Source organism: Lonchura striata, chromosome 3 (genome assembly GCF_050655825.1).
Source record: "Lonchura striata isolate lonStrDom1 chromosome 3, ASM5065582v1, whole genome shotgun sequence".
Classification (NCBI taxonomy): domain Eukaryota; kingdom Metazoa; phylum Chordata; class Aves; order Passeriformes; family Estrildidae; genus Lonchura; species Lonchura striata.
In genome coordinates, this window is record NC_140705.1 from 21026545 (window position 1) to 21053855 (window position 27311).

Genomic DNA, 27311 nt, shown 5'->3' on the forward strand with positions numbered 1-27311 from the left:
AGCGGCGGCGCCGCCCCGCGCACCCCGGCACGGCTCCCCGGCCCCGCCCGGAGCTGAGGGCGGGCCCGGCGCTCCCCCCGGCGCCGGGGAGGGAGCTTCTCCTCAGCGCGGGCAGGTGGGGCCGCCGCGCCGCCCGCCCGCCTCCGCGCCGCGGGGCCGCGCCTGCCCCAGCCCGCGGCGCTCCCGGCGCGGCCGCTGCCCCTCGCCGGCAGCCGCCGGCAGCAGCAACAGGTCCGTGCCCGCTCCTCCCTCCGCCTGCCGGGCGAACAAAGGGGCTGAGCGCGGCCCCTCCGCCAGCCCGGCCCTGCGCTTCGGCCATTTGCCCCGCCTGGCACGGCGGCGCCGCCGGCCGCCGCTCCCGCTGGCGCTGCCGGGCGAGAGGTGAGCGGGGGCCGGGGTCGGAGCCTCGGGGGAGGGCTGGTGCCGGCATCTCCGATAGCCGCGGTAAGGACCGCGACGTGGAGCCGCGGCAGCGCGTGTGTGTGAGAGGGGTTGCTGGAGCACTGTCAGGTTTGATCGTGTTTCTTTTCTCTTCCCTCTGGCCCCCTTAATCCACCTTCTCTGGGCAGCGGGGAGCCTGGGCATATCTCCATATGCCTCCTCCTTATGTCGCAGAGAAGCCAACCCTGATGCCTACGTATTTTATTATTATTTTTTTATCCTGCTGACCTGTTAAATACAGTAATGACTTTGTAGCGTTTAGGGATGTGTAACAGCAGGAGATGGCTTTCCGCTATAAATTCTTCATGGCGTGTTACCCCATCCTGCTAAAAGCACACGCAAGCCCTGGGTGAGCATACGCGTGCAGGATTTGGCAGGGTGGAGGATGCTTCAAAAAAAACTTAAACTGAATTTCAGTAGGTAGATTTTTATATCTGGTGATTTAAACCAACAAAAAGCAGACTTCTGAACCCAAACTTACACGTAGCATAGAAAATGATATTACTAAATCCTATAGCCTACTTTTTTCACCCATCAAGAAAAAAAAAAAACCTCTAGAAATAATAATATTTTGTAAAGCTTGTCCACAGCAATTAAACCAAATAATAGAAAACTGGAGCAAAAAGCTAGGGAAAAAAGTAGGGCAATAAAAAATAGAATAGCAATAAAAAAGAACAATCTTTCTGTATGATCTGAGAAGCAAAAGGGCTTCTCTGTTTTCCAGGGACTTAACCATCTGTCTCCCAAAAAAGAATTAGGTGGAATGTTCATGGAAAATAATAATTAAATTGTCAGTAGTATTGATAAAGCAATATTTCCTCCCTCATTTAACTGTTTGGCCCATTCTGCTTGTTCTGTGTTCTCTTCCCAGGGCCCATCACACTGCATTTATTCACTCTTTAATTAGGACATCCAGTGCATGCCAGTGGGATGCTCTGGTCATCCACTGCTAATGGCACTGTCTGATGAGAACCTGCCAAGAGCCAAGGACTGGTCCCATGCCTGCCCCAGCTCCTCTGTGCTCTGCAGGACTCGCTCCTGGCAGTGGAAGTTAGTGGTGCAACTTAGAAGCTGGAGTTTGCAGGACTGCACCTTGATAATGTCAAAAGGCTGAAATCTGTAGTAGCTTCCTTTCTTTTACAAACGCTGTGTTTGCATCGCTTTTCAATATAACAAATAGTCCAAAGAGATGGACAGACTTGAAATGTCAATAAATATTAGAGCACCATTATTTGGCAGGAACATTCAATTAAAGTCATTAACTGGCTTTACTATAGTAAAGCAGGATTATAGTATTTAGGGCTGGCCTAGGTTACCATAGAGATGACGATGTGGTGAGATGACTGCATCCAGATCCTACTTACCAGGGGTTTCAGCATCCTGTAGTATCCTGTTGCAAGAGGATATTAGGGGCAGCTGACTGCTAAAGAAGGGTATAATAAAACATGAAAGGAAATCCTGCAATTTCTTTCAAGGTAGAATTAAACTTTTTTTTTTTAAATACTATTTTTCCTTGGTGGGATCCTTTGTGGATTTTGCAGGGATTTTTCTGTTTATCCCTAGTGACACTGTATAGCATTGCAGTTGGGAGTCTGTTTCTTGCCTCTGAACAGAAGCAGAGAAGTCATTTTATGCCACTTCACATCCTTGAAAATACCCATTTAAAAAATGAGCCAATTTTCATTGTATTATATCTCATTAGCCTTCTCAGGACATGACATTTTTACTCTTGGTGTTTTATTTTTCAGTGAAATTGTCATCATCTATTGTTTCGGCTTCATGTTTGGTCTCAGTCTTGTTTTGTCAGTGAGCAGGCATGATTAGTTCCTTTCATTGAAGAAGAATTACTTTATAGCAGTTCAGGATTTGACAGCCAGTTTAACCTTATGTGTGACTGAGCTCTTATTGAGCAGAAAGGGAACCAGCTCTTTCCCTAGCCTGGGCTGTACATTCCTGCCAATTCCCTGGGCCAGAACTCCTTACCATGTGACAACACAGTAAATGCACAGAGATTTTTCCTTCCTCCTGCACTTAATTAAGCAAGCACTCAGTTTACACTGCAGATGTTGGCATTACAAGTGGGGCTAGTTCTGTGAGCAGTGTTTAAATCTGTAACTCTCTGCAGGATCAGGACCAATTGATTGGCAATGCTGCACCCTTTCCTTCATCCTAAAATGCTCCATGGATGCTAACTGGCAGTTTTTGCTTTGGAAGCATTACAAGACTGGGTCAGTATTGTATATGTTTTATTGAGTGTTAATGCAAAAAAGAGCTGGTTGGGTATTTTTTTCTGCACTATACATTTGGTATTTCCCAGTTTATTTCTTATATCTCATCAGCGAGGATAGCAGGATTCATGATTGGTTAAGTCAGTTTGTTTAATGCAAAACGAGCATGAGAAAAAAAATCCAGTGGTTCTACAGATTTTGCATCGTATGTCAGGGAGATAAGAAAGATGTGTCACATAAATGCTTTTCAGGTGTGATTTTCACAAGCTGCCATTGCTGTGCCTCTGGCTGAAACTGGTTGACAGGCTTTTTTAACTTACTTGGAAACATGCCAGAAACCACAATCTTTCTATACAAATCAACACATGTTGGTCAAGCAGCTTCCATGCTGTTATGTTGTCTGTCACAACATGATTTGAATTAATTGAAGTTATTTTACATTTATGCATTCATAGATTAGCACAAACTCTTAGTTGTTTTTCTGGACACTTACTCCTCCAGGAATACTTAAGGAGCTAGGTAAGTTTTGCATTTCAGCTTTGGATCTCTAACTGCTGGCAGGATCCTGGACTTGTGAATAATTTCAAACTATCAACCTGTCAGAGTTTCACAATAGTTCTGTCTTTTTCTTCTTGAAAGCAGTTCCGCTTTTTTCTCTTTCCCCCTTTCTTGTAAGTAGATTGAAAAAACAGGCCCTTAGCTCTGGAAATGACCTATTATTTCTGCAATCCATATTTTAGGTGTTAGACAGTAAGAACTAAAAGCCAACCCTTTGCTGCAGGAGTGGCATGTGAAACTAATGTTCTGATTCTGTCAAAGACAAATCTGTTTTTGGGAGAGTTTTTCTCTTATCCTGTAGCTTTCTTTCATCTTTCCTTTTACTGCAACTCACTGCATTGCTTTAGTTAAAAAAAAAGCTACCGTTTGTATTTGTCTGTACAGTTGTGGTGGATTAATCCTGGCTGGATGCCATATAGCTCCTAAAGCTGCTCTATTACTCCTCAGCTAGACAGGGGAGAGAAAATTAAGTGTAAGTCTCGTGGGTCAAGATAAGCACAGTGAACTACCACTCACCAGCTACTGTTACAAGCAAAACCGAGCTGACTTAAGGGAAATCAGAGTAGGATAATGAGAAATAAACCCAGATCTTAAAAACGTCTTCCCACCATACTTCTCTTTTTCTGAGGCTTAACTATACACTTGAATTCTTTACCTTTTCCCCACCCCTTGTGGTACAGGGAGAGAGAGACTGGGCATTTGGTCAGTTCATCACATTGTCTCTGCTGCTTCTTCTTCCTCACAGTCTTCTCCTGCTCCAGGAACAGGAGAAGGTTCTCCATAAAATTCTCCAGCATAAGTCCTTCCCATGGGCTGCTGTTCTTCACAAACTGCTTCAGCATGGGCCCTCTGTGGGGTCAAAAGTTCTGCCAGCAAATCTGCTCCAGTGTGAGCTTCCCACAGGGTCATGGCATCCACAGCATCCACCTGTTCCCATGTGGGATCCTCCACCAGCTGCACATGGATCTCTTCTCCACTATTAACCTCCGTGGGCTGTAGGGGCAGAGCTGCCTCACCATGGGCTGCAGGGGAATCTCAGCTCCAGCGCATGGTGCACCTCTTCCCTCTCCTTCTGCACTGACCTTGGAGCCTGCAAATCTGTTTCTTTCACATATTCTCAGTCCTGTCTTCTCTGGCTGCAGTCTGCTCCTGCGCAGTAACTTTTTCCTCTTCTTAACTCTATCATCCCAGAGGCACTGCCACCATCACTGATGGGCTCTGCCTTGGCCAGTGGAGGGTCTGTCCTAGAGCTGGCTAGCACTGGCTCTGTCAGACATGGGGGAGCTTTTGGCACCTTCTCACAGAAGCCACCTCTGCAGCCCTCCCATTGCCAAAACCTTGCCATGTAAACCCAGTAGAGCAGTGTAAGAAATCCAGATGCTCATGAAGTTAATGGGAATTTTCCTTGACTGGAGCGGGGTTGGGATTTAAGGTGATGGCAGACTCTGGCTTTATCAAAATTGTCTGTGAAACTTAAGTGGCAGTTTCTTGTTGCAGGCTACTATCACAAGTATCTTCAAAGCCATGGAAGTGAGCAGTACACAAACATACTTCTTTGACAGCAATTGATAATTGAGTTTTGAATTTTGGTTTCCACAACAGATGCACAAACAGCAAAAGTAAATGTTATTTGAGTGTACTGTAGTATGAGCTTTGGAGTTTGTCAGTGCCATGTGTCCCAAGAAGTTTTAAATTTTGATCTTAGGAAAACAAGGGTAAAGACTTCATGTGCATTCATGTGATAAAACTCACTGATGCTGCTTCTTGTTCAGAATAAGGTCTATACCACTCATTCTATGTGAATGACCTTTGAGACAGGCAAGAGAGTTGGAAGAATCTTTTAGTCCAATATTTGGACAGTATTTCTGCCAAGACATTTTGCAGCCTTATGGGAAATAAATACTTGGATTTTACCCCTAAAATCAGGCAGCTTTTCACATGACAGTGGCTGAAAAGCCTCAGTATCTGCTTTGAGATGTTGCTGATGTGTATCTAAAATCTTTCTAGTCAGAAGCAACCAAAGTTTAGACTTCTAACTGAAACATCAAAATCTCTAAATGGTCAGAACCACAAACTAGGATCCCTGAATCTAAGCTTTTTCTCACAGCTCCCAAATCATAACCGTAAAACCAAACATCTCTCTATGTTCAGTGTTCTAATGTAAAAGTCTTACTTCTTATACTGGCTCCTAGCTGTACACCTCTGTCCAAATGGCAAACTAATAAATGCAAGAATAGCACTGTGACTGTTGAATATGCTGTATATTTAACTGCATGCATTAGCAACCCTTTATTCTGTAGCACTTGAAAATGATAAGTTTGAGTCATGGATTAGTCAGACATACTAAAGTCTTCTACTCTTGTGTCAAAAGTCCAAAAGCAGATGGGACAGTCCTGTGTTCATAATCACCCTGCGTGGTTGTGTAGCCGCTCTGAATGTCTCTTCAGAAAGAGCAAGGATCATTTTGGGGAAGGAGAATTCCAAAGTGAAAAGCAGTATGTACATTTCTTCAAGGTATTCAGGATGATCTATTTGACAGCTGCTTTTCCATCAAGGCCATTGGCCAATGAATAGATGTGAGGTGAATGATCTGAGCAGAACAACGTTTTGACCTAATTCATCCAGAAGTTACTGGCTTGATACAAGAATAAAATTCTTTGGCCTATTCTTGCAGGAATTAGATTAGATAACCAGGCAATCTTTACTGTCCCTTTAATTTAGATACCTGTCTGCCTTGTTCAATGGAAAAAACATTATAGTGGGAGATACTGAATTACCTGCTCTAAATTCTTGTTGCAGAAGTTGAGCTTAGTCAGAGAAATTAGTGCCAGAAAGCCTTTGCCTGAAAACTCAGGCCCAGCATATGAAGTTCACATTATAGTAAAAAATGCTATGTACCCCAGGCAGAAAGTGTCAGCCCATGAAAATAAGAGTATTTTAATAGAAACCTGTTTTATTTCTGTCTCAGAATGGTCAGCAAGTGTTAGCTTCTACTAATTTAAACAGCATGCATTAAACTTTCTCTTTTTTCCCTGTTTAGTTCAAATGATTATATAAAGTCATTTCATACTTTGTTAAGCCCTCAGTTGCATCATTGCTGCTAAAAGCATTCCCATTGTTTGGTGAAATCTGGGCGGACAGCCTACAGGTACTCTTGATAGTGAAGGCTTGCTGAAAAAGTCCCTATGACTGCAGCATGCGTTTCTGCTTTGCGATCAGCACAAGTGGTTTTCAATCCTAGCACAAGTCAGAATGGCTTAGATCTCCAGGCAATATAGCTGAGCCCTGACCCACTAAAGGCTATGGGAAGAAATACAGAAACTTCCTTTTTGGCAGGGAGCAGAACTCAGGATTCTTCTTTCTCACTCTCAAAAACATTTTTTATTGTTTCTCTGAAAAATAATAACTGCTTTAGTCTGAAGGAGAGTAAGTCTTCTTTCATAAACTTGATGGTTTGGGCACTTGGTTTATATTTGGGGGTTTCAGTCTTGTCAGGCAAAGGAAGGGATAGTGACAAGTTCCCGTGGGGTTTGGTCAGAGCTCTAATTATTGTACAGAAAGTAGCAGCAAAAGTCAGTACTGCTATCTTTTAAAGTAATTTAGGTATATTTTGTAGAGGATTCTGGGCTGAGGCACCCAAAGCAAGAACTAAAGACCCCTGATTGCACATGCTAAGCACTTCATCACCATGGTCTTTAGTATTTTTCTACTGACTAGCCCTTGATAGCTCTCATGAGCTTATCTTTAAGGATCCAAATCAATTGGCATCTAATTGTACCCACCCATGCATAAGTGTGCAGAACCTGTGTGTATGTTCCAGATTCCATTCCAGGAGCTGGTTGCAGGTAGATCAGCAGTGCTGTGCAGTTCAAACACACAGCATCGGTCTCTCTTGCAAGAGAACTGGGAGGTGCATCCCACCCACAGATTAATTCTGTGTGGGAATTTGGCCTTATGTCTATCCATCTTGGCCTGATTTTAATGAAATGAAATCAAAGAAGTAAAACTCCTGTGAGTAATCTAGTAGGTCACAGTTATAGGACCAACAGCAAAGTGTACCAGCAGCATTTCTGCCATGGCAAGCTGATTCCTTTCCTTCTTTCAGATTAAGGCTGTCATGCTGGAGGCTTTGCTCTGCTATCTGATCTGGCTGTCTTAGCTCTTACATCTTTGCTACATTGCCAGCTGCCAGATAAACCTGCCCTCAAAGTCAGCTTTTGCCATGTTTAGCACTGTGGCTGGTCTCTCTGTATTTGAATCCAGTCCAAAGTCTGTGTAGAGACAATGTCTGCAGGAACCTGGAATTTTCTTGAAATCAAACTGCCTGTAATATAATTTTTACTTGCAGCTAGAATGACTGTAAACCTTAAGTTTGAAGAAGTATCTGGGCAAAGAAACCATATATGAGTTCCAAAAATGAGAAGGGTGCCATTCATTCCATATCTAAAGGACTTCTGCCTTTCTTAGCATCACTTACTTAATTTGTCAATAAACCAGTAAAACTCTTCAGTATCTAAAAGTGGGACTTTTTTTCTTTTAAGTACCAGATCTAGAGATTGTCTAGGGAAAAAAGCATTTTCATTATTGTCTACTCTTTTACTTTCTTTTCCTAGGTATAAGTCTCAGAAAAATTGGACTGTTTGCTTCCCTTTGAAGTCTGTTGTTTCCTCTCACGTTCAGTCTTTCTCAAGCACAATGGTGACATATTTTGGCAGATTTATGGTGCTTTGGGCTCTTCAATCTCTATGCCCTTTATATAATGATATAAAAGCAAAATCCAGTTTTATCTTAGAGCAGGAATTTAATTTCCTCCAAAAGTTGCCCCATCTTCTGTATTAAATGCAATACAGAGCAGGTGTGTTGGCAGGGTGCAGTACATTTATGGAGATCAAGTGCTGTTCTGGAATTCAGAACCAAGGCTGACTCGATACTTCCATTTTCAAAAATCTGTCTAAACAAATTTGCTTGTTTGCTTGACTTGGCTTCTCAGTGGATAATCTCCTCCTTCTTTGTTAGTACCAACATTACCACAGTGTTTGTAGAGACTTTGAATATGTTTGCAATTTGTTGACAATACAGTTTAATACTGAAAAGCATTTCTGCAGTCAACATTACCACATTACAGCACATTACACATTAATGCTTAAATGAGGCTTTTAATCATCACAAGCTGATGTTTTGCTTCAAGTCAGTGCTCCTGGTGTATGGCAATTTCCAGAATTTAAGGTCAGAAAGGATTTCTAGATCAACTAGTCTGCTCCTGTCTAGTTTTATTTACCCTTGCTTCCCAGATGCCTTCCAGCAAGGCACATATTCAAGATCCCTTTCATCACGTTAGAATAAGGATCTTCCTATGTCACATGAAAGGCCCATGAAGATCAGCATCCTGCCTTCTACATGAACCAGTATTGACAGAAGTGTGTGGCAGGATAAAAATGTGTATTTCTCCATGGGATACTTCTTTGTCTTTGAATATTTATACGCTGACAGTTTTCTCACTCAGGATCCTTCTAAGCTGAATGCACTTTTGGGTTTCATTCTGTAGATTTCCTTGAGCCCATCCTTCCCTCTCCCCATCAATTATGGTAAATTTTAATTAACCACAATATGCTCTTAACAGTCTTTTTTTCCGCCTCAGCAGCATAAACCTTTTGCTTTGTTTACACTTACACTTGGTTTGCTTAGGGTTTCTTCACCAGCCTAAGAAAGCCTTCAGCATGCAGAATTTTCATGTGCCTACACTTGTGCAGAGTCAAGTCACAGAGCAAACATACCAAGCCCTGAAGAAGTGTCAGCTCTGCCTTTCTCAGGCTGACTAAGGCTTGCTGTACTAGTTCTCCAGGCTACTAGCACAAACCACCTTTTCTCCAAAGCCATGTGGATGTTAGAGGGTTTCTAAGCTAGGTATCACCTTTTTGCATGGGAGCTGGTGTGCATTTTGGAGACAGAGTAAGTAAGCCTTTGTCTGGTTTTAAAGTGCTGTTCTGAGTCTCTCACTAAAGTGGTTTTTTTATGTCTCTGAAATAATTTGGTATCTTTGTCTTCACAGATTTTTAAATGCTTCTTCCAAAATGTAAAGCCTTGAGTGTACATGCTTCCATCCATTCAACCACCATGTTCCATTGTAAACATACTAATGCTGTAGAGGAAAGGTAATGTTTTCCTTGTGGGTACTCTGTATTTCCCTACACACATTCAAGGACTGCATTTATACTTTCATCTGTAGCACCATGCTGGTATGTTTGGTACTGCTATTAACTTAATGTAGCTGTCCCTAGAAATGATGGAAGCAACCTAACTTCAGTTTATCACAGACATGACCACATGCTCTCATATTTAGGAGTGTAGCTGTGAGCCCATGTGTAGAATTAGCAGCAATTCTGCATAAAAAGTGTTGTTACATTCAGTATGGTGTTGTCATGCCATACTTATCTCTTGACCTGTAATGCATTAGTGGTAAAGACACCACATCAGCCCTGGAGTTTTTCCCAAAGATATTGTAATCACTCAAAATTCTTTCTGAGTGGTTTTTTGTTGTCAGACTTTCTTTACTCTGAGGGATATTGGAGAGAACTTGCACTTAATCTTTGCTTTTGTAGGACTGTTATTTCCTTTTTGTTGTGAGAACTCCTGAGAGGCACTACTCCTCCCTAACTATTTCTGAAGAATCTAAACTGGAAGGAACTCAGAAAGATAGTTTCCTTTTTAGAGAATGTCTGTCTCTATGGATATCACTGTTAGGAAAACTTTTCTCTGGTCATGATGACTGTTTAGGTCTTTATATTTTTGGTTTAGATTTGTTAGCTATAGTATTGATTTAATCAAGCTTTTGATAATATTTCTATTATCAAAAATCTTATTTCCTCTCTCTCTTCCTCTCTGCCAAACACACACAGCCTTTTCTCCCCCTGAGTTTCTGATGAGGAATTGCTGTCCACATGGTTTTTGTGTGGTCTGTAGTCATAAGCTGCAATTCTTAAATGTTTATTTTTTTTGTGGTTGTATGAAAATATTGTAGTTATGAGATAAAGACCAATTTATACCTCTATTACATGTTGTCAAAAAATTAGAGCACATTGAGAGGTCAAAATTTGCATCCACACGAGTGTGAAGGCAATACTATAAAAGCCATATATCCAGCAGTCAGGGCAAGGCACTAGGATTGTAACATACCTAACTTTAAAAAAGGGAGAGAAAAAAATTATTCTTTATGCTGTTTTTCTTGAGGTGGCACACTGAAAGACAATTGTACTCTTTTCTTAAAAATAGGAGGTTAATCAAGTGGTTAAGATTTAGAGTTTAAATCTGTAATGAGATCCAATAGTACAGGACCTTTCAGAGAAATGGCATCTTCATGCTCCAGATATTTTCCCCATCTGCAAAGAGAACATTTTTTCCTCCAAATTTCACAGATCTACTCAGTGACCAGGAGTGTTGCAGACTATTTCTATAAGTATGCAAACCACTCTACGCTTGACACTGCCTAGATTTCACCCTGGCCAGTTCTACTTTCAAGTCATTGTTTAGTTTTTAAAATAAATATAAGGGATGTTATTTCTCTTTTGATGATCCTTCCTCTTTAGACAGTACACAGAGCCTTAATCATCTCAATCAGATTACACCCCTATCCCAAGGGACTTCTCTACTGAAGTAAAAATTTGGCAGTCCAAGTTTTTATAAAAGCATTTTTTCTGGACTAAGGTGGAGCAGAATGGTATTCTGTCATTTCTGAACTGGTAAGTTTGTTGGAGAGGATAGCCTGTTTATGTAAATTAGAGTTGCTTATGGTAGGGAAAGCACTGCTTTTATTTACCATGAGACTGAGTCAGAGCTGTTTCCATTTGTGAACTGGAGAGAAGTAACCCAGTTCCTCCCACATGCACATATTCCCCGGAGAAAATGGGTCTTGCTGGAGGAGGTGGTTTGGATCAAAGGCTATTGGCACTGCACAAGAAAAACGAGGAGAGAACAATTCAATACAAGCATTTAATTGGATTTTATCAGAAGGACTGCCAAATGAATACAATGCCAAGAAACTTTACCTGCAGCTCTTTATTACAGTTTCTCTGTCAGAAAAACTGTGCCTTCTTATCTGTGCTGTTACTTGAGCAGTGTCTCACAGCATTTGAGGTTGGGGCCACACAGTCAGGGTATTGTGTATCATTGCCAAGTCTGTAAATACAGTTCATGTTTGTTGGCAGCTCCTCTGTCCATCAACATTACATCATCCCTAGACCAAACCCATGATAATAAAAACATTTTCAGACCAAGTAATTCAGCTTCTGACTTAAAAGTCCCCAGTATGAAAGGTGACCTCAGTCCATAGGTACCCTGTACTCTCAATAGATTGCTTCCTTTTCCAATACCTATCCTGTTTGTGAGTTTTGAATAAATGTTAAAACTAAGTTTATTTAAGCCAAATGAGATCGTCGGGTGGTCAGATTCTTCTGAATAATCACAGGTATCAAGTATCTTCTGCAGTTCTGTACTTCTTGGATATTCTGTGTTGCCAGAACAGCAGTACAACTCTTTGATCACTGTAGGTAAGAAATGAATGGAGGAGGAGTTCAGTATTGTATTTCCATCAGGCCCTTTCAGCATCTTCCTGTTTCATACTAAAGCCATGACCTTTTAACTCAGATCAGTCGTGTTGCTCAATAGTGGCAAGGTTCCACTACTTCTCTGAATTGTTTTTTCAGCTTCGTCTTTGTGTAATTCTTGTATTTCGTTTTCAGCTAGACAGAGGTGCTGGGATTACTGTCATGGTCATTGCTGTCATGGTCACTGCTATCATTGGCAAAATCCTCCAAACCCTCTTTCAGCTTTTCTAAGTCTTGAGCTTCCCCATATTGTTCCTTGTTGCCTTAATTGTATGTGGTACTTTAAGTTCTTCTCATGCTCAGCATAAAATTCAGCATATTCTTGGTAATTACCTTTGGATATGCCAGAGGATAATTTTCTTCAGAATTCTGCTGCTTCCCATTAGCAAGCAATGCCATCAGTCCTTCCTTATCCTTGCAATTCCTCAGGGGAATTGTAGTGAGTTAACACAGACATTTGTTAGAAGCTTCTTGCTCAATAACATTTCAAATGTGTCAAATCAAACTTCTAAACAAAGCAGATATTTGAATATGGGAAAAGGTATGATTACTGTGCTTGAGGAGAATCTCACCCTTTTTTTTTCTTTTCCCATTAGCTGAGAAAGTTGACAAGATAAGTTTTTCCAGTTATTGTTTTAACTTCTTTGAATATTCTAAATGGTGATTTTCCTTTGGGATATAATATAAGAAATACATTTCACTGAAGAGAAATACTACTGGTATTAGAGTTACTGGTTTTGACTTTCCACATTTAATCACCCATACTTCTAATTTTTGATAGCATTCTCTTTCATTCTTCCTTTATAGTTTGACTTGCAAAATCAAGCCATGACCAATAGCTTGAAACTATGTGAAGCTACTCAATCCTTCTTGTAGGGGGGTACCTAAGTAGAAGTTAGGAGAAGTGGTGTTAGAAGTGAGGTGTGTCAGGAATGGCCAGAGTATTCTTAGTTGCAGTAGTTGCTCTGTGTACTGTTAAGACTTGATGAAAAACATAATCACATCAACAGGGATTCTGCCCAGTACATCTTCTATAGACACACTGAGTGTGCACAGATCACTGCAAATCTTTTTGTCTAGTCAAGACTGTACTGAGAAAACTCAGTAAAGCTTGACCTACAGCATTTGGGTTTGGACAGCAGGAAGTCTGCCACTAAAGCTAGCCAACGTTCATACAGTCAGAGAAAGTTCCTAAATCCCAGATTTTTAAACACTCAGATGAGGAATACAAACTTGGTGAAATCTACTAATTCTAATAAGTTTTAAAATGCTGTTGTTCTGCTCTGAAAGTCTCCAATACCCAAAAATGAAGCCTTAGCATTGATTCATTCTAAGTGAATGTGATCAGATGTAGTAGAAGGCCCTTTACTGAGCAAGTACACAAAATAAATCACCATGTGGGAAGACTGATATTACCATTTAAGTAAAGTTTGCATTGCAAGTGTGGGCTTCAAGATTTCCTGTCTGTGTCAGGGATTTCCAGACAATGTCACTTACCAATTATGCTTTCAGTAAAAAAAAAAAGAAAAAAAAAAAAAGTTACATCTCCCTAATGCTAATTTAACAGGGTAAATGAATCATGTCTGTTAAAAGGAAGCCACAATGCATATTTTACATAGAAATGAGTGTTCCTTGAGGGCTGTGAAAAAACTGACAAAGGGGATTTTAATGGAAATTAATAACCTTCTTAAAATAGAATCAGGACTGCAGATACTTATTAAATTATGTTAAGTACATTCAGACAATTTTTATGCATCACTCATCAGAACTTAAACCAAGTTTTGATGCTTGGTTCCAAGTCTGGGAAATTCATAAACAAACATGAGGCAAAGAAATGGCACGTCATTAAATTCTAAAAACTATACTTGTGAAATGAAGATACAGCTGGGTGGTGATTGTGATGACAGGGACTACCCTACTTACAGCTGTGTCCTCCCTGTATCCTGCCTTTTCCCACAAGATACTTCATGTTCTAATTATCTATTGTGATTTTTTTCCTTGCTTCTACTTTTTATTAACAGAATATTTGAATAAAGACATGAAGCAGTCTTTATGAAGTCTGATTAACACCTTGCTAATGCTTTACAGCTACATATGCTGCTACACAAATGTGAGATTGCTCTTGTCCCAAGTACAGAAAAAGTACTTTCATGTGTTTTGTAAACACTTAGGATTGTTAGCATACTTACAGTGTCTTTAAGATAGTCTAGATACATTTTTAAAGGAGACATAACTTTAATGCTCCCAAACTTCTAACTAAACAGAGAATCTATCGATTTTAAAAATAATACTCTTCTTCTTTTAAACAGGGGGATTGCATATGAGGAACACTGATGTGAAGAGAACTTCCTGAAGGTCATGCAAAGTCAAATTTAGCTAGCAGGGAATCACCTTCCAGAATAGACTGCAGCCTCAGCCTTCCACTGAAACAGTTGCACAAGGTGAATACATTTTGACAGTGCTCCTAAGTATCTGCCCTTAAAGGAAATTTTTGCTCATCACCCGGTGCAGTGTAGGGGGGACCAGTTATTTTGAGAAGGATTGCAGTGCCTGCAGATTGCTTAAAATTTCTGCAGAGAAACGGGAAAACCAGAATTGCTTTTCAGGCTGTTGAGGTGCTCATCGGGGCGATCTCCCGCCCCACCAAAAGAGCTCAGGTTTTCAGGAGTTGAGCTAACGCAGTGAGCCGCGGGAGGCGGCCGAGCCGCAGGGTGGATCCCCCAGGGAAAGGAGAAGCTGCGGTTTAGCCCCGGAAGCCAGAGACGGTCCCTCCTGCTAGAGCGGCGGCCCCGAATACTAATCCAGGGAGGTGGGGGGGAAGAAGCCGCGGGGCAGCGGAGGAGGGCGCGGATGCTGAGCGCTGTTGGGTCTGTCCCGCAGGTGATGGCCGGGCCGCGGCGGCCGGCAGCGCTCCGCACGGACCAGGCGCGGCGCCGGCGCAGGTAGCGCGGCTCCATGGAGGGCAGCGGCGCGGCCCCGGAGGAGGAGGAGAGCGGGGCTGCGAACGGCGCTCCCCCGCCGCCGCCGCCCACGCCCGCCGCCCCCTGCGGCTTCAGCTCCTCCCTCTGCTTCAGCGCCGCCGCTGCCGAGCCGCAGCCGCCCGCGGCCGGCGGCCGAGTGGTGCAGAACCAGTGGGAGATCAACAACGCCGTCCGCCAGCCGGAGGAGGAGGATGAGGAGGTGGTGGGACCACGGGACCGGCCGTCGGAGGAGCCCGACCTAGTGATCGAGGTGTCGGGCCGCCGTATTCGGGCGCACAAGTCGGTGCTGGCGGCCAAGAGTGACTACTTTCGTGCCCGCGCCTCACGGGACGTCCTGCGGGTGAAGGGGGTGAGCTACGGGGCGCTGCGGCTGCTCATCGATTACGTGTACACGGCCCGCATGGGCGAGGTGCGGCACGACAACCTGGCCGAGGTGGTGAGCGGTGCCCGCGTCCTGCAGATGCCCTGCGCCCTGCACTGTGCCGCCGAGGCCATGCGCGCCCAGCTCTGCCTCGGCAACTGCTACCAGCTCCTCTGCCTGGCCAAGAAGCAGCGGCTGGCGGAGCTGCGGGAGGCTGCCTATCGCTTCATGAGCGACCATTACCTGGAGGTGCTGCGGGAGCCCAGCGTTTACGGCCGCCTCAGTGGCGCTGAGCGGGACCTCATCCTGCAGCAGCGCATGGATGCCGGCCGGCCCTGCTTGCTGGTGGCCGAGGTCAGCGACGCCTTCGAGCGGCCGGGTGGTGGCAGCCGGCCACAGAGCCGCGAGAGCAGTCGGCCACAGAGTCCCTCCTCCGTGGTGTCGCTGGAGGAGAGTGGCTCCCTCATTCACTACTACCAGGAGGGCAGCGGTGAGTGGAGAGTGCTGACGCGCCTGCCCGAGGAGGCCAATGCCAAGGGCTGTGCCATGTGTGTCCTCCACAACTACCTCTTCCTTGCGGGGGGCATTGTGACGGGGCCGCTGGGCAGTGAACCCAGGGCCCGCCTTTCCGACAAGGTCTTCTGCTACAACCCCCTGACTGACACCTGGAGCCAGGTGCGGCCGCTGGCTCAGCCCCGCTCGCAGCTCAAGCTGCTGGCCCTGGATGGTTACCTCTATGCTGTGGGTGGCGAGTGCCTCTTCACTGTGGAAAGGTATGACCCGCGGTCCGACCGCTGGAGCCCTGTGGCACCTCTGCCCAAGGGTGCCTTTGCTGTGGCTCACGAGGCCACCACTTGCAACGGGGAGATCTATGTGTCAGGAGGCTCCCTCTTCTACCGCCTGCTCAAATATGACCCCAAGCGTGACGAGTGGCAGGAGTGCCCTTACAACAGCAGCCGCCGGCGCTCTTCTGACATGGTGGCCTTCAAGAGCTTCATTTACCGCTTTGATGTGAGCAGTGGCCGTGGTGGGGAGCAGGGCCCAGGCGGCGGGACGAGCGGTGGCGTTGAAGTTTTCCGGTACAACACAGTGGCCAAGTGCTGGAGCCAGTGCGCCAGCCTGCGGCCCAGCGGCGGCCCCATCCAGCCCTTCCGCTGTGCCCCCTTGGGCAACACCATCTACTGCGTCAACCGGACCGGCACCCTTCGCTTCAGCCTAGCCCAGGACGGTGAGGTGGAAGCAGATGGTGGGCTCAAGGGCACCTTTGATGGGGAGCTTCTTAAAGCTCCCTTGGATGCCAAGGGTGTCCTCCTACCCTTCGTGCTCACTCTGCCTGAGAGGGTGGACAAAACAGGGGACCAGGAGGGCTCCCTCCCACTGTAAGGGGGCCAGCCTGGCTCTGGCTTCCTGAGAGGGGAGTTGCGTTGCAGATCCACAAACTGACATCTACAGAGGAGACCCTCTCTATTCTGTCTGCAGAGAAAAAGGACTTCCCCTTTCCTCCTCTCTGCTCTCAAGATGTTGAGCTGGTTTTAACTCAATTGTAACTCTTCTCATGTTTGCTGGGCTTTGTGTGAAAAGCCAAGCACACAAAAGTAAAAGCTGCTATAAAGGATAATCTCTAGATTATGTTTGTGCCAATCCCCAATCTGAGAAAAACATTTTTAAACCTGGATTTCCAAAATATTCTTGACAACAGTGTCATAATGGGACGTTAGTGTTGGTTGTGTGTTTACACGTAGTTGCAATCTGGGTTGGAGACTTTGCTGTCCTTTGTGATGTTTTTCCCCCCTGGAATGATACTGAGGGATAAACATTGCTAGCAACATAGTTTAGCTGTATTTGTTTTCATGTTAAACCAACTATTTCCTGTGTTTAAAAAGTATAGGAAGAACATCTCCATCACAGCCTTTCATTTCTGCTGCAATAGATGCTTTAAGGAAGCTGTGGCACTGTGTTAGTCCCAGGAATTTCAACCACAGATGATTTAACAGATACCAAATTTAATGTTTTAAGTAACACAAATGTGAGCCACATGTTTTACTTGGTATGCAAAGAAAAAGAAAAAAAAAAGTGAAGCTACCTTTCTAAAATGTGGCATTTTATGCTAGGTATGAAATGTTGATATGTTCTTTAATTGAAAAAGGCAATGGTTTCTCTATGAAAAGATACTCTTTTATTATTTCTCGTGATACAGAGATTTTGAATTAAAAATGAACTGAAGCTCTTCAGATTGCAACCAGTTGACATGACCATGTATGGCACTAGAGCTGGGGAATAAGTTTGTACTTCATATGCTCTTTAATTAACTGCAGGTCAAGGAAGGTTAACCTAAACCAACCTGTGGCAAAAGGCCTTTCCCTCTTATTTTCAAGACCATCAAAAGGGGACATGGAAAATAGGAATGTGCTACACATATTGATTATATTGTGCACTAGCATGATGTTACTTCTCCGTCTTTTGATTGAGAGACTGCTTTATTTATTTTGAACTAATGATTGCTGTAATCAATAAGTCTTTGTTAATTGCAGTACGTGCTGTTGGCGTACGCTGTCATTGTGATTCTAAACTGCCCAAGAGTGCTGTTTGTGGGGCAGCATCCAAATGAATCAAAACCATACAAAAAAAATCTTCCTGCCTGTGGAAAGTTGGAGCACACTTTTTGTCATGTTACTCAGAACAGGAAAACCTGAAATGTCTACACAGACTATATTGAAAAGGGCACATGCATTTATTTTATATATTTTATTTTTAAAAAAAATCAGTAGGCAAGGCAAACGTTTTAGCTTTATGGTAAATCACTGAGAAACCTTTTCTGAAAAAATAACCTGTGTTTTTGCTGTTACATTGCTGTATATTCAGCATGGAACTCGCATGGACTGTGGAAGAGAACTAATTCTTTATACTCAAAGTTCTAGTATAGATTCATATTTTAGAAAGACATAGGGACATTGCATCAAAAAAGCAGATCTTTTTATGTTTTATTAAGATGTTTTTGTTAAACAGGACTTTAGCATTCTTACACATAATTGCTAGTTCCAAAGGAAGGCAGCAGGCTCTGTCCTATGAGACACCATCTGTACAAAACAGAATAGTGAACTTAATAGATGCTTCTTTTCTTTTTATTTGGGTTTTTTTTTTTCTCTTCTCATTGTTTTTGCACAGGGTTTTAATGCAGCTGATCTGGTTAGTCAATCTGTAGAAAACAGTGGTCCAGTCCTAGAAGTTCTTAGCCAAGTGAGGCTGTTCCCTAGTGAGCTAATTAAAGCATCAGCCAGGCAGGAGCTGTAGGCCTGCGGAGTGTGACATTTATCTTAGCCTCAGTACAGGCTGGTGCAGTGGAATTTAACATCCTTCACAGAGTATTTGATTTAATTCTCAGATGAGAATCCTTGGAAATATTGACTCTAGATTAAATTACAGTACTGTAGTTTGAGCAGGAAAGAAAAATTACATGTTTGCTTTCAGCATAATTTTTATGTTAACTGTAGAAAGTATTTCAAGCTGTGTAATGCAAGGCCTAGGTGCATACTTAAACTAGAGATGTAAGTGCTAGGCCAGATTTTGAAATAGTAGCATCACCAGGAACACAAGGAAATGTCTGTTTTATCTTGCAATACAAGGCAATTTCATAGTTCAAAGACTTACGTAGTACAGTTCTTACGCTACAGTGTAGTGAGGTATCGAACCATGTTTTGCATTCCTATTAATTAAGCATTTTCATTCTGCTAGTGCCATGAAAATGCTTCTAAATGAGTTTTGGGAAGTTTCCATGGTTTAAGATGTGACAATAATCCACAAACTTTTGGAATAGAATGAACCATATCTTTTCTTCCAATATTTATTGCTGTACACTATGAAGAAATACATTTCTACAGTAATAAGCATTTGAAAAACCTGCAGTGGTTTGTGTTTTTGCTAGCTCCTATTTTTTAAAAAAGTTGAATCAAGTGCTTACCTGCTTTCACTGTTTACACAGTGTTAGTGGGGAGAGTCTGGGCTTCATTAGTAGCTGTCTATCAAACCTGTTTCCTTTGCACACTGCGTAGTCATAGCCTGATGATTAACAACAGAGGCATGTTTCTAGCCAGATTTCCTACTCTGTGGCCTCTGTTTCCTCCCTGGAAGGCCTGAGGCATGTTTGCTGAGAATTTTCTCCCCCAATTCTATCTTCACAAAGAAACCCCCTCCCTGCCTCCAAACTTGGGTACTAGAACCATAATGTAGGTAGTCTTCAGGCATTTAAAGACTGAAATTGTCATTCCAGAACCCTACAGTTTTACTTAAACCTAGCAACAACTATGTCTTTGATATGTGGAGCTGCTGAGCAGTTCCCCTCCACCCATTTGGAGCTGCTCAGAGCAGTTCCACATCTACCTACCAAGTGGGATATCCAGAAACCACTGATGTAATAGGGTTTATTTTAGGTACAATCCAAAAGGCCAGGCCACCCTCAAGTTGTGTTTGCATGTGTTTTGCTTTTAAAACAGCCATTTTCTCTCGAGTAGCCTGAAGTGAACCATATTTGCATAGAACATGGGGACCTGTGTGTTCTTTCTTTGCCTGCAAGCATTCAGTCCACGTCTCCCACCCTCTGGTTGTCAGTGGGCTAAAGGAACGATTGGGACGAGTCCAGGCAGTCATGAAGGTAGTCATCCTCACTGGCTGATCTGAGACTAGCTAGAGAGACATCGTCTGTCTGTCCTGCTGTCTGTCTTCCGTGAATCTTACAGTCCTCCCATTTCAATGGGACACACAGGAGATAGTTGCCCTAATTTTTCAGGTAGTAATTTTTCCTCCCTAGACTATTCCTGTTTTCAAGATCATCTGCTAGAGAATTTAGGATTCCCATAAGAGAATTTGAATTCCTGTAAGCTGAGTAAGGACTGAACTGGGGCCTTGCAGTTGGTGTGTGTGTGTGTGTGTTCTCAGATTTCGATGGCTGTTTGAGAGTACATTGGGACCACCACCTCTGGCTCTTCCTCAGGAAGCTTCATGTAAATCCTCCAAAAGCTTACACACATAGGCTCCTGTGCATTGAGTTCTGAGTAGATTGCAGGCCCCATCTCCTGGATGGGTAATGCAACGTAGATTTACTACAAGTTGCTACAATCAGTCATGTTTTCTTTGGAACGCTTTTGCAAATAGGCTCTGTGTTTTGGGTCACCAGTCTTAGATGAGCTCGTCCATGCACTGTACTGGGCATCCAAACATACTGGGCAGCCAACAGGTAATTTGGGTTCTTCTCAGGGGTGCCACTTTTGTAAAGAGGCATTGCTGTGCTGCCGCGCTCCCGCCCCAAACACACCACCACATCGTACCTAATAATGAAATGCCTAAAGCCTTCATTGAACCTCAAACTAAATCCCAATTTAAATAAAGAAATGCTATTAACAAATGAAACTTAACTGTTTCTATCTGCTAACTTTTTCTGTAAACTAGAAATATTAATTGCAGCAAAAGCATGTGTACAGATTCTGTTTACACTTGAAACTAAGTCAAAAAAGTAATTGGCAAAATAATAATCCCGTTTGATCAAAACTGGCACTGTTAAAGCAACATGGGGAGGATGTTAGTCATACCCTAGTAATGGCTAAAAATGTGCAGTTGCTGATGTCAATTATATCCACAGAAAGTTTCTTTGTAAATAAATACCTGGTTAAATTTAAAATGATAGAAGAATAAATTACTCACATGAAAGCCATACCTCTCCTGTGCTGTTTGATTGGCTCTCAGAGTGCTGTATCCCAGTAACCACTATTCATGAGTGGCTATTGCTTTTCCTGATTTACATCATGCATTCCATTGACTGCTCCATAAATCTGTTAACTTTCATTATCACAAAGCTTAACAGTGGTGCAGGTGCTCAGTGTCTGGACTGATACGTATGTTTTCTGCTGGAATGAATCCAGATCTAGACACAATCCTATCTTTGGGCTTTTTGTTTTTTTTCCCGTAGCATTGCTCCTGAGAAACTTAAGAAAGCACAAGAAGGGGAAACAGTAGTACTGTTGAGCAGTTGTAGTAAAAAAACATATTAATTTTTCTTTTTTCTGCTGTTACTTTGTAAACTGGATTTGCATTGGTTTAGCAGAACAGCCCTGTTTGGCTACTTCCAGTAGTATGAGTCTGAGTAGTATTGTAGCAGAGTATGTTTTTACCTCTTTCCTGCCTCAGCTCCTACTCTGAGATAATATAGTGCAAGTTTGTAATAGTTCCATGCACTTACTACATTGCTGGAACTATTCTGACTTTGTATTACTGCTACTAAAAGCAGAGACTGACACACAGGCTCAGTGAAATTGTGTGCTCAGAGTATGTGATGACACACTTTTCATTTGGTTTGGCCTACTGAATGTTGAGAGCTGCTGGAATGAACCCACTGGTATTAGGAATCAGCAGGAGTGCTGGTTTTGGCTAAGATAAAGTTAATTTTCTTCACAGGGGCTGTATTTTGGATTTGTGCTGAAAACAGTGATGATAATAGAGATGCTTTCATCATTGCTGAGCAATGCTCACACACAGCCCAAGCCTTTTCTGCTCCTCACCCCACCTTACCAGCGAGGAGGCTGGTGGTGCACAAGGGCTTTGGAGGGGACACATCTGGGACAGCTGACCCCAGCTGACCACAGGGATATTGCAGACCATTTGTTGTATGCTCAGCATATAAAGTTGGGGAAAAAAAGAAGGAAGGGAGGACATTTGGAGCGATGGACTTTGTCTTCCTAAGTCATCTTATGTGTGTTGGAGCGCTGCGTCCCTGGGGGTGGCTGATCACCTACCTACCTGCCCATGAGAAGCAGTGTATAAATTCCTTGTTCTGCTTTGCTTGCAGGTGCTGCTTTTGCTTTAGTTATTAAACTGTCTTTATTTCAACCCAGGAGTTTTCTTGCTTTCCCCCTTCTGATTCTCTTCCCCCACATCACTGGGAGGAAACTAACTTTTGTGAATTACTCAAAAGGAAAGAAATGGGAGTGAGGGATAGGACAGAAGAGATGAATTCCGAGTCAAAAGTACCTACTGTATATCCAATTGAAACAAATAGCAGGGAAGGGAAACAACAGTTGGTACTTGAGACAGTGATGACTATAGGGCCAGTATTTTTTCAACTGTTTCTTGAACAGGTTTTACCAATTATATTGCTACTTATTACCATTTTACACCTGCAATGCTTCTCAAATCACTACGGTGTTTAAGCTACCTTTGCAGGAGTCTCTTGCTTTGTTTTCAAGTTGTAGTGGATAAACCCTTGACAAATCTGAACTAATGAAATACAATGTCGATGCTGCCACTTTCAACAGATTAATGCAAATTCTTTAGGCGCTGTTCACAGTCAGGTGAATTATATGTGTAACTGATGTATTAATAGTTTCATTTTTGAAGCATATATAGGCAAAGCTTTTTATGTACTCCCAATTTATGTTGAATGAAATAAATACTTTAAAAAAGCTTATGCTCCCCATTAGGGATTTCTGGGTAATTGTTGTTTTTTCTTTGTTATCCATCCAATCAGTAAGTGGTATTATATTTTTTCTTATAAAGCAAAGACAAAATTATGCAAATTATCAGACAGGTAAATATTTAGAAAATGTTTCTAAGGCTAAGCAAAAAAGGAATATTTTTATTTTACAGTGCCCTGGGTGTTTGGAACTTAAAATATTTTGCTGTGAAAGCATTTTCCTAAATGCAGATTAGCATATACTCCACTTAACTTTTATTTCCTTTTTTTTTTTTTTTTTTTTTTGTTGTCAGTATGTTAAAGTGCATTATTCATTTATTGACGTTACATGTAGGTTTTTCCTACATGTAGGATACTCTCCTGTATTATGTCCCACATGTCAGATTTTTGTCTGGTGTAGATTTACAGCAGCATGAGTAAAAGCAGAATCAAATACAGTTTAAATTCCCTACTTTGTCTCCTTATTTTCTCATCAGATATTTTGCTTGACATGAGGCCATATGACCTGTTTGAAAACTTCAGTATTCATAGACTACATGGGATTGGACTTGCTGTAATTTCTCTTACTTCCTTACCTTTTGCAATATGCAGGTTTTCTTACATTTTCTTAAGAAGGGCTAAATTCTGCTGCTGATTGAGCCAGGGTAAATCTGGAATAGCTCAATTAAACAGCTTAGGTTACCAGGTTGTTTTTTTTTTCCATTTAGCCCCAGAGTTTTGAGTCTGTTATAAAATCACTGGGAACCTCCTTTGGAAAACAAAAATAAAAGCTCTGATTGAATAAGACTCAAGCAGTAAGTCACTTGAATGTGTTTTGGGTTTTTTTTTTTTCTTCACAAGAATATAAATTTTTAGCTCTTAATTTTTCTCTGTGTTGTGAACTACACATTGGGAAGTTTCATGGCAATGAAGTTTATCTCAAGCCTATACTCCTGCTTGATTCACTGAACATTTTGCACCTACATCTCTCAGGATGCTTAGGCTCCAGGCTCAAGCTTCAGGTGTAGTCTGGTAAATTATGTGACTTGGTCCAATAACTTGTGCCATGGTTAATTTTCCAGTTCTGAAATGATAAACCGAACAATTGTAGCATAAAAGATTTGGGTTTCAAAGACCTCTCAATCTGGGCATACAAAATCCCCCGTTGGTACCTATTTCCAGGTATAATGCATCACTTGTGTCTGTATATTCAAAATTCACAATAATTTTTCATATAAAAACATCTGTAAGCAGATGGTGTTGGCCTGTATTCCCCTGAAGGCAGAGAAGTCTTGCTGGAAAGACAAATCTTCAGTTGCTAGACTGTGCAAACAGGGAAGTCACATATAGCTGTGAACTCCCATGTCATACTGAGTAATTATCAAGTGAGTAACATCTCATCAAACATGAGTTTACAGCCTATGGACAGATGTACCTATCACAGGTGGGGATAAAGGAAACTCGAGTAGGTGTTAGGTGGGACTATGCCTAGAAACAAACCCCATTCCTGTTTCAGGATTGCATTGTCAAGGCAGCTGTCAAGAGGAGAAAGAAGTCCTGGGCTAAATAACAGCATGTGGCCAAAAGAAGGCTGGGAAGCAATAAATGTGGCAGTACCTGCAGGCTTGTTCTTAAAGTGAATGTGAAGAGGATCTCATAAATCCCAACTGGAGCAGCTGCTGGTGAGCAAGTTAAGGCAGAGGGAGAGGGGCATGACTGTGCCTGGCAGCAGTGACACCTGCCTGGTGGGTCACTGGCAGTGAGCAGTGACCAGAAGGAGCTGAATGAGCATCCTCTGAATGACAGCTGGCCTGATGCAGAGTCCTTGGGAAGGAGAGAGAAAATGATACGTGCCTGGCTGTCCTGTGCCATGCCCTTCACTGCTGTGCTCCCTGTGCTGGCGGTGCCAGTTCTCAAATTCCCTGCTGAGCAGCTTATAATGGAGAGTCTTGCAGGTGATGACTTTTTATCCTCCTTTTATTTTTAAATTTCTTTTTTTGCCTTTTTTTTTCCTTTTGTTCTGCAGTCTTCTCTTTTTTTACCTTTCTCATTATCATTTTTTTCCCTTTGTCTCTCTACTCAAACATTTCAATATGTGACACAGGGAGTCTGTGAATTTGGAAATTTGGAAATATTACCTATTGCAAATCACTGAAACTCCTTTCCTCAGGAGGCAAACTTTCCTCCCATAGCCTGATATTTTTTCCCTTCATACAGCCCTAAATTTTTAGATGAATTGTGGAAGACTTAATGTATCTGTTTTTTGGCAAAATGGAACCATGAGCAGTTCACTTCCTAAGGAAATAGAGAAAGTTGTGAGCAATTAAATTAGTCATAATGGAGACTTAAGGCAAGAGTTTGACACCTTTTGTTAAACTGACCTGAGCTTTAAGTCACCTCAGAACTGCAGCTACAGGAAAAAGGAACTGCAGGATTAAAGTATTGACCAGCTAGGAGGTCTTGGAGGAATAAAGTAATAGCACAAACTGTGGCAGAATAAAGTTAATTCCCACATCATTTAGATAACAGTGATCTGGGACTAATTTACTGACAATTTGTTAGCATTACTGATGAAGGTTGTTCTTTTTTCCTGTGTCATCACAATCCCCATCTCCATGTCTCATCCAGTTCTGTTCCCTGACCCGCTGATTTGCAGTTCGCTGCACATGTGAAAAATCATTGCAGAGTTTGACAGTAGAAGATTTGTAGGATTTTTTTTCTATTCTGTACAGGATCTATCATCCTCAATGATGGATCATTTGTCTCTCCTATATTTTTCTAGTTAAAGAAAAATGTAGAATGCTAGAACTAGAGAAATAAAACCTGAGATTAAACATAACTTTAGTGAATGCAGTTAAGGCAAATAAAGTTTTTCCATCATTGTCAGTCTCTTTTTAGACCATAATTAAGTCCTAGATAGGCAGAGAGTCGTCTTAAAAATACATTTTAAACTATTAGAAAAATGCAAAGTCATGCATGTCCATGAGAGAGTTCCTTGGTTTGGAGCAGCATGGTGTGAGAAATTACATGGGCTAATTAAAAGAAGATTAACCTCTTTGCTTTACATTCCTACTGAAGTTCTCTGCTCCTGTGTATCTACTGAAAGCAAATGGTGATTCTGACTGTGTGACTCAGTAACACACCTTGGAGGTGCAGTACTCTGTCACCCTATTCTAAAACAAATGGTGTATTTCAAAATACTTCCTGAAAGAAAAATTGAAACACCCTAATTAATTAGCCCCCTTCATACTTCCTTCTTAAGTGCTTCTTCAAGTAATCCAGTGTTACTTAACTGTAGATTCTGACTGTGTCTAAATCTGGTTTGCCTTTGACAGAGTTGGAGTATACAGGTATGATGGTAGTGCATATGGAATGTTTGACAAGCCTGGTCAATGCTGGCTCTTACTCAGCTGGCTGACACACTAATGGGAAGGAGCCCAGCCTGTCATTTAACTCATCATACCTGCTGTCATTGCTACACCAGACTTTATGAGCAGGTTGTTGGTGTACAGGTGTGTGTCAGAGTACCTGTCACTACATATGCCTATAACATGTTTTTATCCCAGGCTAGCTAGGGCCATTGTGCCTCCAGACAAGAAGAGGAAGTCTTTGCTCACCTCATACTCTCTTGTAAGCAACAACTGGTAGGCCATGGGGAGCAGAATTTGTTCCTGCTCGCACTGCCTTCCTGACCAGACTGCTTGGCTCAGTGCCTGCAGAAGGGAGCAAAACTGTATATTCCCTGAGCAAAGGTGTATATTCCCTCTCCCAAAAACAAAAGAGGCACAGTGGCTCAGATGTTATTCCTTTGTAGGTCTCTGGGGAGAGCACACTTCCAGGCTTCCTCTTACTCAAATTACAAGATTGCCCTTCATTCCCAAGAGCCAAGAAAAAAGCTCAGCTTATATGTGGTAAAAAAAAAAAACCTGTAAAAGTTATTTTTGAAGGGGCAGTAAAAAAATCAGGATTTGCAGTGGCTATCCTTGATGCTGCTACTGTATTTGAAACAGCTGGAGTGTAGGTCTCCTCATCAGACCCAAGGGGCTTTCCTCTGCACAGTTTAAATGTGAAGGGATTCAGGCAATAGGTTCACTTTCTCTGAACTCTCCCAGCTCTCTGGGAGCACTAAAAAAGGCAAAGGAGCCAGCTGAGTGACTGCAGTAGTTCATCTTCCTCAGTGCTGCACAGGGATTCTGCACTGCTGTGCTGTGATGTGGGGAGAGAACATGGGAGCAAAAAGGGGCTTGAGTGAATCATTCTTAGCGAAAAGTCACAGGTGCAGATTACCTAGGAAAACAGTTCCCTGTTAATGTTGACTCATATGCTTGCACATAGTTGAAAAAAAGACAGATAATTCTATGGACAATGAATGATTAGTTCCTGCTGCTCTTGCATTAGGAAGTAGAGACATCAAGAAGACCTAGTTTTACTTCTGGGTCTGCTGTAAAATTCCATGTATTACTGGGGAAACGCTCTTAAAGCTTCAGTTCTCTCCAAAGAGAAAAGTGGGGGTGGAGAGGGAGAGAAAGGTAGTTCAACCCATTAGGTATTAGAAATAAGTTTGTGTTTTTTTCATCAGTAAAGGACTTTGGGAATATTGACTAATACTGTGGAATGCATTTTACTGTTTCAACATTTTACTCCATGTGAACAGAATATTTTCTTCCTGTGAACCTGACCAGAATAAAAAGGAGTGAAACTGTT

At 42.4% G+C, this 27311-nt stretch overlaps 1 protein-coding gene across 1 annotated transcript; it reads left to right on the forward strand.

The window, feature by feature from the left end:
• The first annotated feature begins 387 nt into the window (after positions 1–387).
• On the forward strand, positions 388–27311 carry KBTBD11 (kelch repeat and BTB domain containing 11). Its single transcript, XM_077782383.2, has 2 exons — positions 388–14268; positions 14708–27311. The coding sequence occupies exon 2, from the start codon at positions 14783–14785 to the stop codon at positions 16550–16552; it is 1770 nt and encodes a 589-aa protein (XP_077638509.1). The 5' UTR covers positions 388–14268; positions 14708–14782; the 3' UTR covers positions 16553–27311.